Source organism: Juglans microcarpa x Juglans regia, chromosome 6S (assembly GCF_004785595.1).
Source record: "Juglans microcarpa x Juglans regia isolate MS1-56 chromosome 6S, Jm3101_v1.0, whole genome shotgun sequence".
In the NCBI taxonomy this organism is placed as follows: domain Eukaryota; kingdom Viridiplantae; phylum Streptophyta; class Magnoliopsida; order Fagales; family Juglandaceae; genus Juglans; species Juglans microcarpa x Juglans regia.
In genome coordinates, this window is record NC_054605.1 from 16,361,519 (window position 1) to 16,378,306 (window position 16,788).

Sequence of the window (16,788 nt, forward strand, 5' to 3'; positions counted from 1 at the left end):
GGGCTTTGATGGGCACTTGACCCATTCGTATTATTTTGTTTTTATTTTTAATTTTTAATTTTACCACATTTCTTTTTTTAGCATTCCTTAATTAGATGATTTAATATGAAAAAAGTAGACACGACATTAAATATTTATATAAATTCTATATTATCTGAAAATTGTATACAATAAAACCCACTTAATTTATCTCTTGCTCTCTTTATATAAAAAATAATTTTTTTTTTTAAATTGGTATTGGGTGTCTAGAAATAACGTCTCACTTAATCTCAATGATGTACAGGAGTTCGGAAAGAAGCTTTTTACAAGAACACCTTAAATAATTTAAGAAAAAAATCTCTCAATCCGATAACCGTGGAATCCGAATCTTCGAATCTTAATATAATAAGCAGTTATAAAAAGGTTAAAATTATAGTAGTACATCCTTCATAATAATTATTTCAGAAAACAGATGAAATGTATGATTTTCGAAATTACGAGCAACTTAATTTGTTTCACGCTTGATATGATGCAAAAATATAGTTATAAGACGTTGGTAATTGCTGAAGTCTCTTCTTCTTTTTTTTAAGAGAATTTACTGCTTGTTTTGCGTCACCTTTAAGTTTTACTTCTTTATCTCTTTTAAAATTGAATATTTAAAAAAAATGAATAATCCAATTTGGTCAAAAATATTCATTACCTACACAATCATGGGCCAATTGGTTGAGCCTGGGATTCAATTATCAGCCAATTGGTTGGGCCTGGGCCCATTAACTATTGCGAAGCTCACAATTACATAACTACCCCCAATTCAATCGAAAAGATGATCTAATCTGAACCGTTTCCCAATTCCGTCCAAAAGCTGATTTAATCTCATCCGTCCAATGTCTGATACCCAGCGGAGGAGTCTTTTAAATCCCTAGAACGACTTACCTAAAAACGAAAAAAAAAAATTCCCTAGAACGAGAAACTCCACGCTAATAATCAGACACTCAAGGTATGCAATTCGTCTCTGGGTCTCGGATCAGATGTGGTTGATTTCTTCAATTATCAGAGTTTTTATGGTCTTACTTGATTACACATATGCTGGTCTGTTCTTTTATTTTTGGGGTTTGTGTAATTTGCAGCAGTTTGTTTTGAAGTGGGTTTTATGTTATTTAATCGAGCACGAAACAGATTTTCGAATGTTAATGCCAGTAATAGCTGATAATGCCAAGTTACAGCATCATATTCATGTTAGCGTTTCATCAACTGAATGGATATTTGTAGAAGTTGCAACTTACTTTGGGATTGTCTCCTTCCGCCGTTTATAATATTCTTTGAATTCCCTGATTCCGAACCATACTGCATATTAATAGTTTTGAGCTAATTAGAGAAGGGTGACCTTCTGTCACTTCTTTTTTTGTTTCACACATTTTTTGATTTGGCACCTGGTGTCCAGGAACATTATCCCAACTAATCCCGGGATGCACAGGCCCTCGGCAATGAGTTTTCCGGAAGTGCACATCGGGTAATTCAAGGATAAAATCCCCTAGTCCAATGGCCCCAAGATATTGTTTGCACCCAAGGGGATTTGAACCTTAGGCCTAGAGGGAGCACACCCCAAAGCCCAAGACCTTTACCACTCAAGCCACTAGGGGTTTTTGTTTCACACATTACAATGAATGAGCAACTAGAGCTGGCGCATTTGAAATAGATTATATTCCCTTGTTCAAGAGATCTTTTGAAAAAAATTCACAATAACTGTAGATTTTTTTTATTCCTCTCGAAATTCGTTCTGGCTTACATATTAACACACAATTTGGAAGTGGACTACAAACATTTAACACAGATTGCTGAGAGTTTATCTGTCGCACACGAAATGTGGACTAAAAGCATTTAAAAGTTCAAATTCTTTGCCGAGAGTTTATCTGATGTACCCTACAAACGGGCCAAAAACTGCAAGTGAGCCAGAGTGATTTTTGAGAGGAACAAAACTATCTAGATTGTTCTTTGAGAAAGATGTTGACTCCCTTCACCCATCACTATGCATGGCCAATGAACTCTTTGCTTAGTTTGTTCTTTTCCTTCTATGGGCTCGGGGCCGATAGTTTGCTTGCTCGATTGGGACATCTATAGTGAATTTGTGGGTTGCAGATGCCTGAAATGAATCATCTGAATCATTGTGTTACTGATGGTACTACTGCATATTTATTGGCTGGGACAACAGTAGGATGAAGGTTGACTAACCCTTCTATGATTCTAAAGAGATACCTATTAGGTTTTGATAATACTTTCAGTTGGTACACTGCCATAATAAGAGGTATTATAGTTTTTCCTTTTGGGTTAATGGCCCAAAGAGGAGAAGAAATTTAACAAATGATTCAGCTGGTGCTAGTGACGTTCTGCTTTTTATTTTTTCTCTATGATTAAGAACAAAAGTTGGAGCTGGCCAGTATCGTAGTGTACAAGAGAAGTACCTCTGTGAAAAAGGGGACAATAGATCTTAGAAATGGACTCTTCAACTTAGAAACTGATGGTTGATGCTGTTAAATGTCCAGGTCTTTCTTTTATGTATCATTAGGGAATCCCTTGGTAATTTTGGTATCTTGTTTTATAGAATGAAATGGATTATTTGTTGAGTGCTACTAAGTTCCCGTGTTGAGGATGTTCTTATTATCTTTGTATAGAGAGTGTAGAGGCTCAAAGATTTAGAAATTGTTGCTGTTTGCTGAATTAGCTTGGAACTATTTTGAGCATGAGTTACTTTATATCTTTGGGCACAATTATTTTGCTCTATCCGGTGTTTGATGTCTATGAAGTTAAGTTGTTGGATTGTTTTCATTTTTCAGGATTCAGCTTCCGAACAATCAACTATGTCTTCTTCATATCTCCTAGCAACTACTGATTCTATTGCTCAGGCTTTAGAAGCCAAGACCCCAGCTGAGGCCATCTCTATTCTTTACCGTGTGCTTGAAAACCCATCATCTTCTGCTGAAGCCTTACGGATAAAGGAACAGGCAATCACAAATCTTTCAGATCTTCTAAGGCAAGAGAATCGGGCAGAGGATCTCCGAAACCTTTTGACCCAATTGAGGCCCTTTTTCAACTTAATTCCCAAGGCAAAGACTGCAAAAATTGTTCGTGGGATAATTGATGCAGTAGCTAAAATACCAGGCACGTCTGATCTCCAGATTTCCCTCTGCCAAGAAATGGTGCAGTGGACCCGTGCTGAAAAGCGAACTTTCCTACGTCAAAGAGTGGAGGCAAGGCTTGCAGCTCTTTTGATGGAAAACAAAGAGTACTCAGAAGCTTTAAATCTCCTTTCTAGCTTAATAAAGGAAGTGAGAAGGCTAGATGACAAGCTTCTGCTTGTGGACATAGACTTGTTGGAGAGCAAGCTCCATTTCTCTTTAAAGAATCTCCCCAAAGCCAAGGCTTCTCTGACAGCTGCTAGAACTGCTGCCAATGCCATATATGTGCCCCCAGCTCAACAGGGTACTATAGATTTGCAGAGTGGGATCCTTCATGCAGAAGAAAAGGACTACAAAACTGCTTATAGCTATTTCTTTGAAGCTTTTGAAGCTTTCAATGCTCTTGAAGATCCGAGGGCAGTATTTAGCCTCAAGTATATGCTGTTATGCAAAATCATGGTGAGCCAGGCTGATGACGTGTCGGGAATAATATCATCCAAAGCTGGGCTGCAATATGTGGGGCCTGAGCTGGATGCAATGAAGGCTGTGGCTGATGCCCATTCGAAACGCTCTTTGAAGCTTTTTGAGACTGCCCTCAGGGATTTCAAGGCTCAGCTAGAGGAAGATCCTATTGTCCACAGGCACCTCTCTTCTCTGTATGACACGTTATTGGAGCAGAATCTCTGCAGGTTGATTGAACCTTTCTCCAGGGTTGAGATTACTCATATTGCTGAGCTGATTGAGCTACCGGTTGATCATGTCGAGAAGAAATTGTCTCAGATGATTTTGGATAAGAAGTTTGCGGGTACTCTGGATCAGGGTGCTGGATGCCTCGTCATTTTTGACGATCCCAAGATAGATGCAATTTATCTGGCTACACTGGAAACCATTTCAAATGTTGGCAAGGTCGTGGATAGCCTCTATGTTAGGTCTGCCAAGATAATGGCATGAAGTTCTAGAGCTATTACCTGTGTCTTTCTAGTTTCTATTTCAAAGCAATTACTGTGTTTTCTCACCTGAGATGCTTCCCAGAATGATTAATGTGTTGTTGTTTAGCCTAAACTCTTTTTCTGGGTTGATTTCCGAGATCTATATGTTCTCTGAGGGAAAATTTTCACATTCTCTTGTCTCACTGTTTTTTCAGGATCACCATTTCAGCAAAGGCTTAAACTCCTTTTCCAAATGAAACCAAACTCAAATCAGGATACGATCAGGCTAATGTTTTGTTGGGTTCACAAAGTTATATTTTAGTGTTCGATTATTTTCTGTGAATTATTATTACTATATTAAATTATAAATATTATTATACCACCTCACATTTCCATCTCTCAAGAAATATTAATAGAAAGTGTTTCGTTGTCTCTTTTTTTAACATTTGGGATCACATTTTTTGTTCGAGTTTTAAATTTCCTTAATATTTTAAAGAGATTGTGTAGAACGAACACTAAAATTGCTAAATTATTATATATATATATTATGTACGAGGGATATGCTGCCATCGGGAGTCTCGGCCCTGAGTGATAGTTTCAAGGGAATATCTTTCCTCATACACACTTCACTATATAACACATACCGGCACGCGAGAAGTGCTAAGCAAATCAGACGTCGGAGTTCAGGCGAGAGATAGCAATATGGGTTTGAAGGTCTGCCATAATACTCTCTTTTCAATCCTTCTTAGAAATCTCGCCTTTTTTTTTTTTTTTTGGGCGACATATTTTCTTTCGTTGGAAATTATTTCTTGGAAGGGACATTCTGGTCCTATTTATTTATTTTTGGGTGTTGATGATATGGCAGAACCCTTAAACACGCATCACCATCGTGTAGTTATCCACATTGCTTTTTGTTTAACGATTTAAAGGGATTGCAGATTTTGTTAATATTTGTTGGATTAGACTCAATTTGGTTCTTTCAATTATGGTAATTATTGTGGTAGGAATTAGTTCAAATCTGGATTTTATACTTGTTTCAGGAGATCAATAAAAGAATAGTACGGCTACATTTACAAAAGAATTACATAAAAACAATCTCACAAACTGACGTAGTTTCATCTAATATGTTAGATATATAAAAATAACTTTATAATATGACGAATCACATCAAGCCACATCAGTTTGTGAGATTGTATCAGTTTGTGGGATTGTTTTTGTGTAATCCTTTTGTAATTAAAATATTTTTCCTTTTGTAAACTTGCTTTTAGATTATTTAGGAAATTAGATAACATTTTGGATGCACGTACTGGGTGTATGATCTACTATAAAATTACTCAATGCGCATAAGATCAAAGAGAATCATCTTGATCTAGTTTAGGCATGATGAATTGGTATTCGGTATTTGAATTTCGGGTCCTTTAATCTTGGCATTATCAATGGGTTCCAACTTCAGTTTTCTGATTTGAATGACTCCCTTCTGCTTTATCTTGGCTTGGGAAAATTAAGACAGACTGAGAATAAAACCCATTCGTAGCAGAGCTTTACTTAAAATGAAGAATTGCTTCAATACCTTATAGCTATTTTGGCATTTTTCATGCATGTAAATGTGTTAACAGTAGGAATCTGCTGGCGTTAATTAATGCAGGAGTTTGAGGAGTATGCTGAGAAAGCCGAGACCCTGCCGGAGAATACCTCAAACGAAAGCAAGCTTATTCTCTATGGGCTGTACAAGCAGGCCACCGTTGGACCAGTGAACACCGGTAAGCATCTGTTGCTTTTTGAACTAAAAGCTTCTTTCTGAGAAAATTAATTTTCACCCTTTATGGCTTTTTTGTATCTAATTTTCAGGCCGTCCTGGAATGTTCAGCATGAAGGAGAGAGCAAAGTGGGATGCATGGAAGGCTATCGAAGGTAATGGTATTCTGATCTGTTAAAAGGCTGATGAATAGTTTAGTTAACTCTGTTGTGAGAAATATCGAACCTTTTATTTTCCAGGAAAATCCAAGGAGGAAGCAATGAGTGATTACATAACCGAAGTGAAACAGTTGCAGGAAGAAGCTGTGGCATCTGCCTGATGTTGTCTTCTAAATTGTAATAACTAAAACAAGCATCTGCAGTTTTCAAACTGGTAATGTGTTGTCTTGATTCCTCAAATATGTTCATTTTCTTGCGTTTGTTAATTTGAGTTGGCCAAAATTCTTGAACCCAATACAGTGCCTGCTTTAATTTAGCTTAAAAAATTAGGCTAAGCTGCTTATTTATGCTCAAATATATGGGGATATGTTTGGATAGTAAGATAAGATGAGATGATTTGTGAATAGTGAGATTATTAGATGATATGAGATCACGTGAGATGGTTTCATCTCACTTCTGTATCCGAACGGATCTAATTGAATTGAAATTTCCTAGAGTTTTTTTACTGAACTCTAGGGCCTAGAGTGGAAAAAAGATAAACACCTAAAATAGGCATCGTAGCATTTATTAAACATTTAATGCTTCCTAAAATAAAATTCACTCAGATAGCTATAAATGTTGTGAGATTTATTTTATGTGTCTATCTTTCTCACTCTATGATGTAAAGTCCGGTCAATAACTCTATGAAGTTCAAATCCAGCTTAATCCTCTCAAAAAATGGTACGGAAAATAGCATCAGAACCTGAACCATTTGCCTGTTGTCGTTTTGATACCATCTCCTAGACTACCATTTAAGTTGTGTCATTTATGAATTTCAGCTTACCAAACAAAGAAGAGTGCCATGTAGTTGAGAGTAAGGTTTGTTTCATTAATTTTCCATGTAGTCTGGAGTGGGGTTTGTTTTCATTCCAGTACCAAATGGACAATGTGTACCGCAAAATATCATGAAAAACTCTACTATACCGTCCGAAGTATACCACTCAGTATTTTTTTTTTTTTTTATTTTACCGAATGATGAAGAAAATAATTTTAAATATATTGCTATATTTTTTTATTTTTTAAAAATATTTAAATACATTAAAAAAATATAAATAAAAAATAATAATTTTACAGCTAACGATAACGATAAGACCGAACGGTACCATTCGATCGGCAGAATAGCACCGCTCAAATACCATTAATCTTGAAAAAGAAAAGTTAAAACTGTTTGACTAACTTTGCTCAATCACCGAAGAGGGACCAACAAACCCATCAGCATGTGATCCACACATGCCGCCCTATATTTCTTCGAGAAACAGGAAGAATAGGAAACAAGTATCTTTATCGGCCGTCCAAAACAGCAAATTTGTATCGCATCTCTACTTATTACGTGATAGGTGGCAACCAATTTATTAGGTCGATGCTCTATTTTCTAGTTTTAATCATTGATGTGTCCCACGCCCTTGCTTTTATTAATATACTCCTCCATAGGGGCAAACTTTAATATACTCCTAAGGAAAGCCTAACTACATTTGGATTGAGACTTGATCTCAATTTATATCATCTAATTATTATAATTTTTCTGAAAAATAATGTTACTATGTCACCTGCATGTGCCTACACCGTGTACTGCCTAGTGCAAATTATATTTTTCTTTTTTTTTCTTTTTTTTTTTTTTTTTTTTTTGCTTTTTATTTCAAACATTTTTTAAAAATAAAAAAAATGCAAATATACTAATAGTAACTTATTCAACCATTAAGAAAAAAAAAATTAAAAATTAAATGCATGAGTAGTCAAAATGAGGGGATAAATTAAAGAGGTATAGTAGCATTATTCTTTTCCAAATTTACACACAAAATATAATAAACAATTCAACTTTTTTAAATCTCAAAATAATAATAATATTAAAAAATGACATCTTAATAATATTTTATTTAACATTCAACTTGCATCTCAACTCACTGTCCAAATCTCACCTAAGCCGATCTCTATAACTATTTACGGATATTTTTACTCAGACATAAACTCCACAATATTTCTAATTTTCTATGTCGTTATTAAAAAGAAAAAGAAAAAAGTTTATATACATTTTAGAATTCATAGAAAAGTTCTGCTGGAGCAACATAGAACATGGTTCTCAAGGTAATCCTTGATGATAAAAGTTGCAGCTTGTCTCTGTCCCTAATGTTTCAGATCTATGTTGACTACATTTTAAAGATGTAATGTTACGTTAAGATGCTATTATTAACAAAGCGGAACTTTCATATACAGGAGACATTTAACTGCCACTTTATTGCTTAGAAAGTATGATACCAAAAGAGCATATGCATATATATTTTATGTGGATCAAGATGGCTTGAATATTCTATTGAACAAAAGGATACCTTGACATATAATAATCCCTTACACGAGAAGCGCCATCTCTTGCCAGAATCCCTTCAAGATCTCCTATAATTCTGGCCAGCCATATCTCCAAATTCCTCTGGATTTCTTTGAAGTTGTTTATGATCGAGTCTAAAGATATCCTTGTCTTCAGTTTTGCCTGGCTCACCTCATCCCCATGGTAACTCTTCCCAACTTCAGTTCGTAATGCCATGAGCTTCTGTCCAGTTTCTGATGCACGCTGCTGAAGTCTAAATGCCTCGAGTAAAAACTCTGTTTGCCTTTGCGTTCGAAACTCTGGACTAAGGGTTGGTTCACTAGGATCACTAGCCTGCTGTAGAAACGAGGAAAGCAACTTTAGTAACATTTTTTTTTTTATGTGCCATTAGCAAATACCAACAATGGAAATAAAAATCACAACAATTTGTAGCAGCAGGCTGAGGGGTGACTTGTATCCTAACATGAATCTTTCACCGATAATCAGGGTAAACCAGGGAAGTGCTAAAATAGAGAAAAGAGAAAGGAGAATTGGGGGCAGGGGACATCTGATTACAGTGTTACATTTATCATCTTTTTGGGTCTCAACAACAAATGGTTGACATACTCTTCCACAGCAAGATACTTTTAAAATAGCTTTGTAGATGCATCATGTAGGATTTTTCCTTTAATTACTTCACAAGCGCAAAGGGAACAGCCTCTTAGTTCCAATTGGTCACTATTACAAGCGGGACCTCTCTCATGCATAGATTTCACATGTAGCATGATTAATTCAAGTGATGATGTGTCTAAAAGGATCAAATGACGATCGAGACTAGTCATAATGTGTACGAGTAAAGAAGCAATAAACCGGAAGCAGTTGAGCATTACCATTCTTCTGCATAGATCATCAATCTTCCCTGCAAGAGCTTGACATCTCTTTGCTTGCTTCCTCATTAGTGTTGGTACTTTTGATAGATCACTGTTACCCACGCTTACCAAATTCATGAGTTCCTGTTCAAGTAACTTTAGTTTAGAGGCAACTCCAGTTGATTCACCATCTACCTTCCAAGGGGATTCCCTTCTAGGCAAGCAAAAAATGTTTCCCCTTTTGTTAGTCGTAGGGTGTTAGCAATACCAATACATTCTTCAGGAATTATAAGTGATAGACTGTTTCAATTTACCTTGGTACAAAATGCTTCATATGATACAATGATTCGAGGGAATCATACTGTAGATCCTGCAAGATGAGACACTTAAACTTCAGGTCCATAAGAAATGCCTTCACTCTCTTCACAAATTTGGAATTTAAGCATCATTAGTTTATCTAAGGCTATTAGAATATAAAAATAACTTAAGAATTCTACACTATCAATATTAGACCTGGAATCCCAGTGAGAGATTAAAGTAGTATCATACTGCTAATGATAATTAGTTGGCATATATCCAACAAACTCTTTTTTCTTTTTCAGATGTGTATTCATGTGCCATATAGTTATTATCAAGTAAACTCTTTTTGCCCTTTTTGGCCATTTAGCTCTATCTACAGATGCATCCTCCATCAGACAATTGGAACTAATGTTAGGTCTTCTCTTTGTCTATTGGGTGCTCTTCTCTTGAACAAGCATCTTCATCCAATCCCATCCATCAGTTTTCATCAAACAAACCCTAACTATCTTGTACAACTTTCTCTCATCTACTACTCAATAAAGATCGTGGCCACATTCTTGCAAGTGTACTGAGTCTGAATTATTCTCCATCATGCTGTCCACTCAAGCAGTAGATTCAAATATTTTTTCACCATATAGGCCTCTTCCAAAGGCTAATCTTTTTTTCTTCGTTGTTCAATTATATTCAATTAGAAAACTAGGGGATTCAAAGGCATTGGAAAAGAAAGTTAATACCTGGCAGAGGCTAGCTCTTTCCGCCCAAAACTTGGAAGCAGAGGACGCCAACAACTCAGAATCAAATGCATTCTTCTGATGATGATTAAGCTGCGGATGTGGTTCCGGACGCTCATAAACAAAGTTCACCTCAACTGAACTATCTTCCTCTTCCTCCCCAAACTCGTGATGATCAACCCTGCTGGTCCTGGACATGAAGCTAATCATCTCATCCCTCTCGCCCACCTCCTTCTCCAGCTCCTCCACCCGCGCCCTGTACTCTGCCTCCCTCTTCTCCAGCTCAGCCACCCTCTCCCTCAGCTCCTCGATCCCCTGAAGAAGCCGCCTCTCCTCCGCCTGCCACGCGTTCCGGTGGCTCGCAAAGATCTCCACCACCCGGGCATTGGCCTTGGAGTCCTCTTTTCTCCGGGACTTCATCTGCCTCAGCTGCTCCTCCGCTTGCAGGAGTCTCAAAGAGAGTTCCCGGACTTGGGTTTCTAGGGCCGGTACCAGGGACACTGTCCTATTGGGAATCAATGCCAGCGACACCCAGAAGCTGAGCCCCAGGTATGTTCGCACAAGCTTCTTCACTTCCTCTTCTTGTTCTTCGTCTCTGTCTTCTCCCGCGTCCTCCTCTAGTACGGTACCCAGTTCTCTTCCTCCTTTTTCTGCCATTACTTCCTTCAAGTCCGAGTTGCAAGGCCTTCGAGTCCGAAACCGAGAAGAAAAAGACCTTTGAGTCCACAAGAAAGCGGCTTTCTTTGCTTTTTATCGGGAATATCCCCCTCTGAGCCCGTAGCTCCCTTTCTTGGTTGGCTTTCCGACTATGAATTTACGAAAATGGGTCTTGCAGGACATGGAATTAACGAAGGTTGTGATAACCAATCCGTCATAAAATATCACTGCAATCTCGAGAAATATATTTTCATTTCAGACCTTGATTCGTACCGTCAAAAAATCAGAATATCAGTTGTACATCAATCTTAAAGATTCTGCCTTTATATATTCACGAAGCCGTTTAGGACAATCAAACTCATCCTGTCCATATTTAGCTGTTCAGAACTTCAGATTCAATTCTCGTGCTATGATTTCTGCTATAGTTTGTTTCTAAACATCATAAGAAAAAGATATCAATGGCATTGCCAAGCCTTCCTTCCATCTTCATATTTCTCACGGTTTGTCCCAGTCTGAGCGTGTGGTTGCAGGCTTTAAAAATGAGGGAAGGGTAAGAAAGGCTTTCTATTTTCTTCTTCTTTTTCTTTTTTCTTTAAGCTGTATTAACAAGGAGGTTCTGTAACAGCTTTTTGTTTTGTCTATTTCTCCACTTTGGTTGACTTTCATTGTCCAATAGACAATAGCCAGTTAAAGTGGGAGCCTTGTAACCCATATCTGTCTCTCCCTTCTTTCCATAAAACTCTTCATTGGACTGTCAAGATTTTGTTGGACCGGAAGTGATTGGGTTACTATTTATTTATTATCTGTATTTAAAATTTTTTATTTTGTTATTATTTTTTTTAAGTATTTTTTTAACATTTTAATTATAAAGAAAAAATTTTAAAAATATATAATTTTACTAATAATTATTTCTTTAATCATTAAGTAAAATTAAAAATTAAAAAAATCAAATAAAAAAAAAGAATAGATGGATATTAAAATCTAGAATCAAATGTTTATTTTTCTCTCTTTTTTTATATATTCTGATCTATAGAAACGAGTAAATCATACCAGAATAATCTGTCAATCACTGCCAGAGAAAGAAGAGAGAGAGAGAGAGAGAGCGAGCATGTGCACTGTGCACAAGGTACAATACTCAATGAATCAACTTGGGGAACTTGATAAAAGGTTGGATCTACTGAATCAATGTTTTAATCAAATATTTTTCTTCTTTTATTTTATATATTTTGAGATAGAGAAAGGAGTAAATCAAATCATTACCAGAACAATCACTGCCACACACACTCACACAGAGAGCATGTGCACTGTGCTGAAGGTACAATAATCAATTGAATCAACTTGGAAAGCTTGATAAAAGGTTGGATCTACTGGATTACCTCAAAAAACAAGTGTCCCATGGAACTATGATTCTGTGATATCGTGGAGCTGACCCAGCAAATTTATGTTTTGCAACTGCTTGTCTAGAAAAAACTCAAAAGAAAAGGACACCCGAAAAAGATGGTTCAAATTTCGGCTCGTTTTTAGAGTGAAATGACCATCCACCTTTTTCATGTCTCCCTCTCGTACCAGCTACTAAAATTGCTTGGATTTAGCATTGTCTTCACAACCAAGGTGGCTTGGGCCAGCTGCCTATGGCCCTTGTAATCTTGGATGCATTCTGCACAATCACATGCTTTTTTCGTGTCATTGCAGTTCTAATCTTTTGATGTTATATGGATTTAACCCAAAACAAAGATGGCCTTGGGACCCAATTCCAAACCCCATACAGATTGTTGCCAAACTCAGTCGCCAACACTTTGCAGGACTCAAGACTCCCAACAGATGGGGCTCCCACTGCAGAAATTATCGGCCCCATCGCATGGCTGTATGCATTTCAATTATGATGCAGAAATCCGCAATGATCATCTTCCATTGTTGCATTACTGCGTAAGGATTCCTCCGGAATTGATGAAGCTCCCCTGCCTTAAAAAAACTCAACCTTAAGAAGTTCATCCCAGAATATGATTCGACGAATCATTTTACAAAGCGCTGCTCAGCCATGGGCTTATCTGTGATTTTTAAATCTCCTCCATCATTCAGAGCATCGTCTCTGTTTTCTGAGTATTTATTTGAAAAAGCAAAAATGGTAGTAATTGTTTCAGGCTACCCATTGCAGTCTGAAGTTCAGGGTTGATCTTGGTTGCGATTGTTAAAGATGAAAAATGTCTGCTTGAATCAAGTTCTTACATTTTTTTCACACACACAGAGAGAGAGAGAATACAACATAGTTATGTAAGCGAGAGACTGTATAATTGCTTGGCTTAAAATACTTGTCGACGCCTGCAAAATATCAAACATCTGTCCCATTTAGCCGACCATGTTACAGAGCTTGAGATTGACACCTTCTCCGTCTGTTTACTCAAATTAAATGGTGTAATTGAAGAGTGATAAATACAGTATTTATTAAGTTTGCATTTCATAGTGAGTTATTATCAAGTATTCTATAAATAATAATTAAAAAATAATTATAGAATATTAAATAGTAATAAAAAGTAGATGAATAATAATAATAAAATAATAAATAACAATAAGATATTTTCAGGTATAATATCTCAATACCCGCTAGTAACTTTTTATCTGCATTTTTCCTTCAAGACTGCCCATCACTTTTTTGGAGTCGGTTCAGCACTATATTTCTCAAATTGTGCCTGATTCATATACATTTTTGTTCTAATTAGTGAGAAATTTGGTGGGATCCACATCAGTACTTCAACTAGATTAGGGTACTAACCACTCGATGATAAACCAAAACAGCTTTTTTGATTGTACCATAAACATGCGAAGACCGCATCAATACGTGCCAGAGGACCATGTTCCATATAAATCAAAAATTTAATTATAAACGATTTCACGTGTTAATACGTGTATCTATTTAATATAATTAATTAAAAAATAAATTTTATTAAAAATAATATTAATTTAAATTTAGAATATGAAGGTAACAATATTAATATACAGATTGGTGCACAAATTTACTTGTATATAACAAAACTCTTCCATAAAAAATAAATATTTTTTTTAATCTTAATTCTTATTATTTATAATTAAATTTGATGATGTAGTATGGAGGGAATAAAATATCTCAGACTCACAATGAGTTTCTAAGCCCAGCCCAAGATGAAAGCTCCCACTAGAAGACAAAATAATAAGAGAGAAATGACTAAATTAGGAGCAAAATTAGAGAATGGACATAAATGAAAGATGATGTAATATGAAGGAATGAGATATTGAAAATAAAAAGGGAAACAAGACAACTTGAGAGGGACTTTTAAGGGCTTCTTCCAAATGACTTTTTGGCCAGACTACAGCTTTTAGAGCTTCTTCAACTTCACGATAAAAACTTCAGCAACATCATCTCCCCGAGAAGATAGACTTCCTATTTTCATTATACAGTGAGGATAAGATACTATGAGAGACTGTAAAATAATCATATTATAGCGGATTCCCCCTCCTCAAGCTCCCGTGGATGTAGGCATTATGCCGAACCACGTAAATTTGTGTATCTTTATCTCTTATATTTTTCCTGCATTTATTTTTTGTTCACTACCTTGGATGTATGCAAGGACACCGTTTAGTAGGGCTGAGTAAAAATTCGACAATCCGACTCCGAATCCGGCTTCGCACCGGCTCCGCTTGACTTGTCGGAGTCGAAGTCGGAGGTTTTTTTTCTCTTGGAAGTCGGAGTCGGAGTCATTGATGAACCGACTCCGACTCCGCTCTGAACTGACTCCGAACTTCCAACTCCGCCTCCGCCTCCGATTTTATATATATTTTATAAAAATATGTGTTTTTCTGTATATTAATTATTTAAATTTTATACAACTATATCTTATATAGTTAGTTAAACTCAATAATATACTAGTTAAATAATATATTTATATTATAATATATAGACTAAATTAATTAATAATAGTTTAGTATATGACTATATATAAATATCATACTATTACAAATTTACAATATTACTAACATGTAACACTAAATTACTAATGTATAAATTACTAATGGATAAACACTAATCTATAAATTTATAATAACATATAATACTAATGTATAATAACTAAAGTATTATTCATATAAATTACTAATAGTATTAATTACTATATATAAATTAGTAAACCACTTTAAGCCTATATATAAATTACTATATAAATCACTATAGTATTAATTACCAATATCATATTACTATATGATACTATTAACTATAGTGATATATTAGTATTAGACATTAGCGTACTAATACAATCAGTGATATAGTTAGAATAATATTTATACTAATACTATTATATAGTTATATTAAATTAAAATCACTATAGCAAATACTAATATATAATTATGCTAATCACCATAACTAATACTAATACTAATATAGACTATAGTTATAACTTATAATATTATAACTATACTAAATCACTATAACTTATACTAATATAGTTATACTAAAATTTAAATCACTATAACTAATACTAATATAGTTATATTACTATAAGGTACTATTAACTATAGTGATATACTAGTATTAGTATACTAATACTATTAGTGATATAGTTAGTATAATATTTATACTAATACTATTATATAGTTATACTAAATTAAAATCACTATAGCAAAAGTTTAATCAAAAATTAGTATGTTACTTATTTTATTTAGTTGTATTTTTTGTTATAATCAAAAGTTTAATTAGTTTAGATTGTAATGTTGAGAAAATTTAAATTTGAAAGCTCATAATTTTTTTTTTTTAAAGTGAGTCAAATATGAAGTTAAAAAAGAAAAAAAAAAACCTGCGACAAAGTCGGAGTCAGAGGGTCTAACCTCCGACTCTGAAACGATCGGTGCTCAACCCTACCATTTAACTGCACTGAACCACCACCAAGTGTTCCAAATCGCACCGATCAAGGCCCGAATAGTCTCAGCGGGTCGATAATGACTTTTTTTCTCCTTCCAATCTATTGTGTTATTTTTAAGTATAAACATGATATATATTAAGTGATAATAATCATATTCATCTACATCCTCCGATCTAGGATCTAACAGTTAGAAATCGCACAATTGAGAAAGAAGCATGACTGGTTGAGATCAGAGAACCAGAAACAGAAGCTCGTTTAGAACAATTAGGATTATAATGAAGAGTATCATTGCTCATTCCTAAAATATACAAATATTTCTTCTTCTCATTTTAAACCCTGTCATCCTAATAACAAATGTTGATATATTTATAAGACTTTGCTTTTGCTTTCTTGGCAAAATTTTAGAAATTTGACATCTTCTCAAGAGGATCATATGAAAAATAGGACTAAAGAATAACAGTGATATTAATCTATTTAGCAAGCTCAGGGGAAAAAAAAAATCAAGGATTTTAGAGTAAGAGCACTCGAAAAGATGATAGGCAGTTTCTTCAACAGAATTGCTGATGGTACACAAATTTTGTAGTTATTAGTGTTAAATATGATCATTGAAAATATGATTTTTTAAATAATAATTTAATTACAATTTGATTATTAATTAGCATACGATCGATATAATTGTAAAATATGAAAAATTTAAATTAGATAAAAGATAAAAAAAATATTAAATTAATAATATTTTATTATTATTTTAGCTAAGAGATGGATAATCCAATATGTGATTAGGTTTTGAATGAAATAAACAAAGAGCAAAACATATGATATAAGCTAAATTCTAAATTTGCCTTTGCCTATTCTAATATTAATGCTCCTAGAAAGGCAGTTAGTTGCATCCTAACTTTACTGACCAAAAGACCAAAAAACCAGACGGTAGACAAACAATCGCAACATAAATGTACTGTCCAAAACAAATCATAAGGATAAAACTGTAATCGAGTAAGTGTCTCGTCAAACA

The 16,788-nt window shown here is 34.9% G+C and overlaps 3 protein-coding genes across 4 annotated transcripts; 2 read left to right on the forward strand and 1 right to left on the reverse strand.

The window, feature by feature from the left end:
- The first annotated feature begins 845 nt into the window (after positions 1-845).
- Positions 846-4,214, forward strand: LOC121237179 (26S proteasome non-ATPase regulatory subunit 11 homolog). The gene is made up of 2 exons (XM_041133795.1): positions 846-976; positions 2,811-4,214. The coding sequence occupies exon 2, from the start codon at positions 2,835-2,837 to the stop codon at positions 4,101-4,103; it is 1,269 nt and encodes a 422-aa protein (XP_040989729.1). The 5' UTR covers positions 846-976; positions 2,811-2,834; the 3' UTR covers positions 4,104-4,214.
- Positions 4,215-4,637: 423 nt separating this feature from the next.
- On the forward strand, positions 4,638-6,290 carry LOC121237180 (acyl-CoA-binding protein-like). Its single transcript, XM_041133796.1, has 4 exons — positions 4,638-4,796; positions 5,725-5,841; positions 5,930-5,992; positions 6,077-6,290. Exons 1-4 carry the CDS (start codon positions 4,784-4,786, stop codon positions 6,154-6,156), a joined length of 273 nt encoding a protein of 90 aa, XP_040989730.1. The 5' UTR covers positions 4,638-4,783; the 3' UTR covers positions 6,157-6,290.
- Positions 6,291-8,240: 1,950 nt separating this feature from the next.
- On the reverse strand, positions 8,241-11,462 carry LOC121237914. Of its 2 annotated transcripts, none has more exons than XM_041134847.1 (4): positions 10,237-11,462; positions 9,517-9,572; positions 9,224-9,413; positions 8,241-8,690 (listed from the first exon to the last, which is right to left on the reverse strand). In XM_041134847.1, the coding sequence occupies exons 1-4, from the start codon at positions 10,888-10,890 to the stop codon at positions 8,340-8,342; spliced, it is 1,251 nt and encodes a 416-aa protein (XP_040990781.1). In that variant the 5' UTR covers positions 10,891-11,462; the 3' UTR covers positions 8,241-8,339. The 2 variants fall into 2 exon arrangements, with proteins under 2 accessions (XP_040990781.1, XP_040990780.1); XM_041134846.1 differs by having other exon boundaries at positions 9,224-9,416; positions 10,237-11,459.
- Between the last annotated feature and the right edge of the window lie 5,326 nt (positions 11,463-16,788).

Coding starts and splice junctions, on each gene's coding strand:
- LOC121237914 (XM_041134846.1), bottom strand. CDS start 10,890: ATGGCAGAAAAAGGAGGAAGAGAACTGGGTACCGTACTAGAGGAGGAC. Junction 9,417..9,516: donor ATGAAGCATTTTGTACCAAG/GTAAATTGAAAC, acceptor TTGCTTGCCTAG/AAGGGAATCCCCTTGGAAGG. Junction 8,691..9,223: donor ATGATCTATGCAGAAGAATG/GTAATGCTCAAC, acceptor TCGTTTCTACAG/CAGGCTAGTGATCCTAGTGA.
- LOC121237180 (XM_041133796.1), top strand. Junction 5,842..5,929: donor CGTTGGACCAGTGAACACCG/GTAAGCATCTGT, acceptor TCTAATTTTCAG/GCCGTCCTGGAATGTTCAGC. Junction 5,993..6,076: donor TGCATGGAAGGCTATCGAAG/GTAATGGTATTC, acceptor TTTATTTTCCAG/GAAAATCCAAGGAGGAAGCA.
- LOC121237179 (XM_041133795.1), top strand. CDS start 2,835: ATGTCTTCTTCATATCTCCTAGCAACTACTGATTCTATTGCTCAGGCT.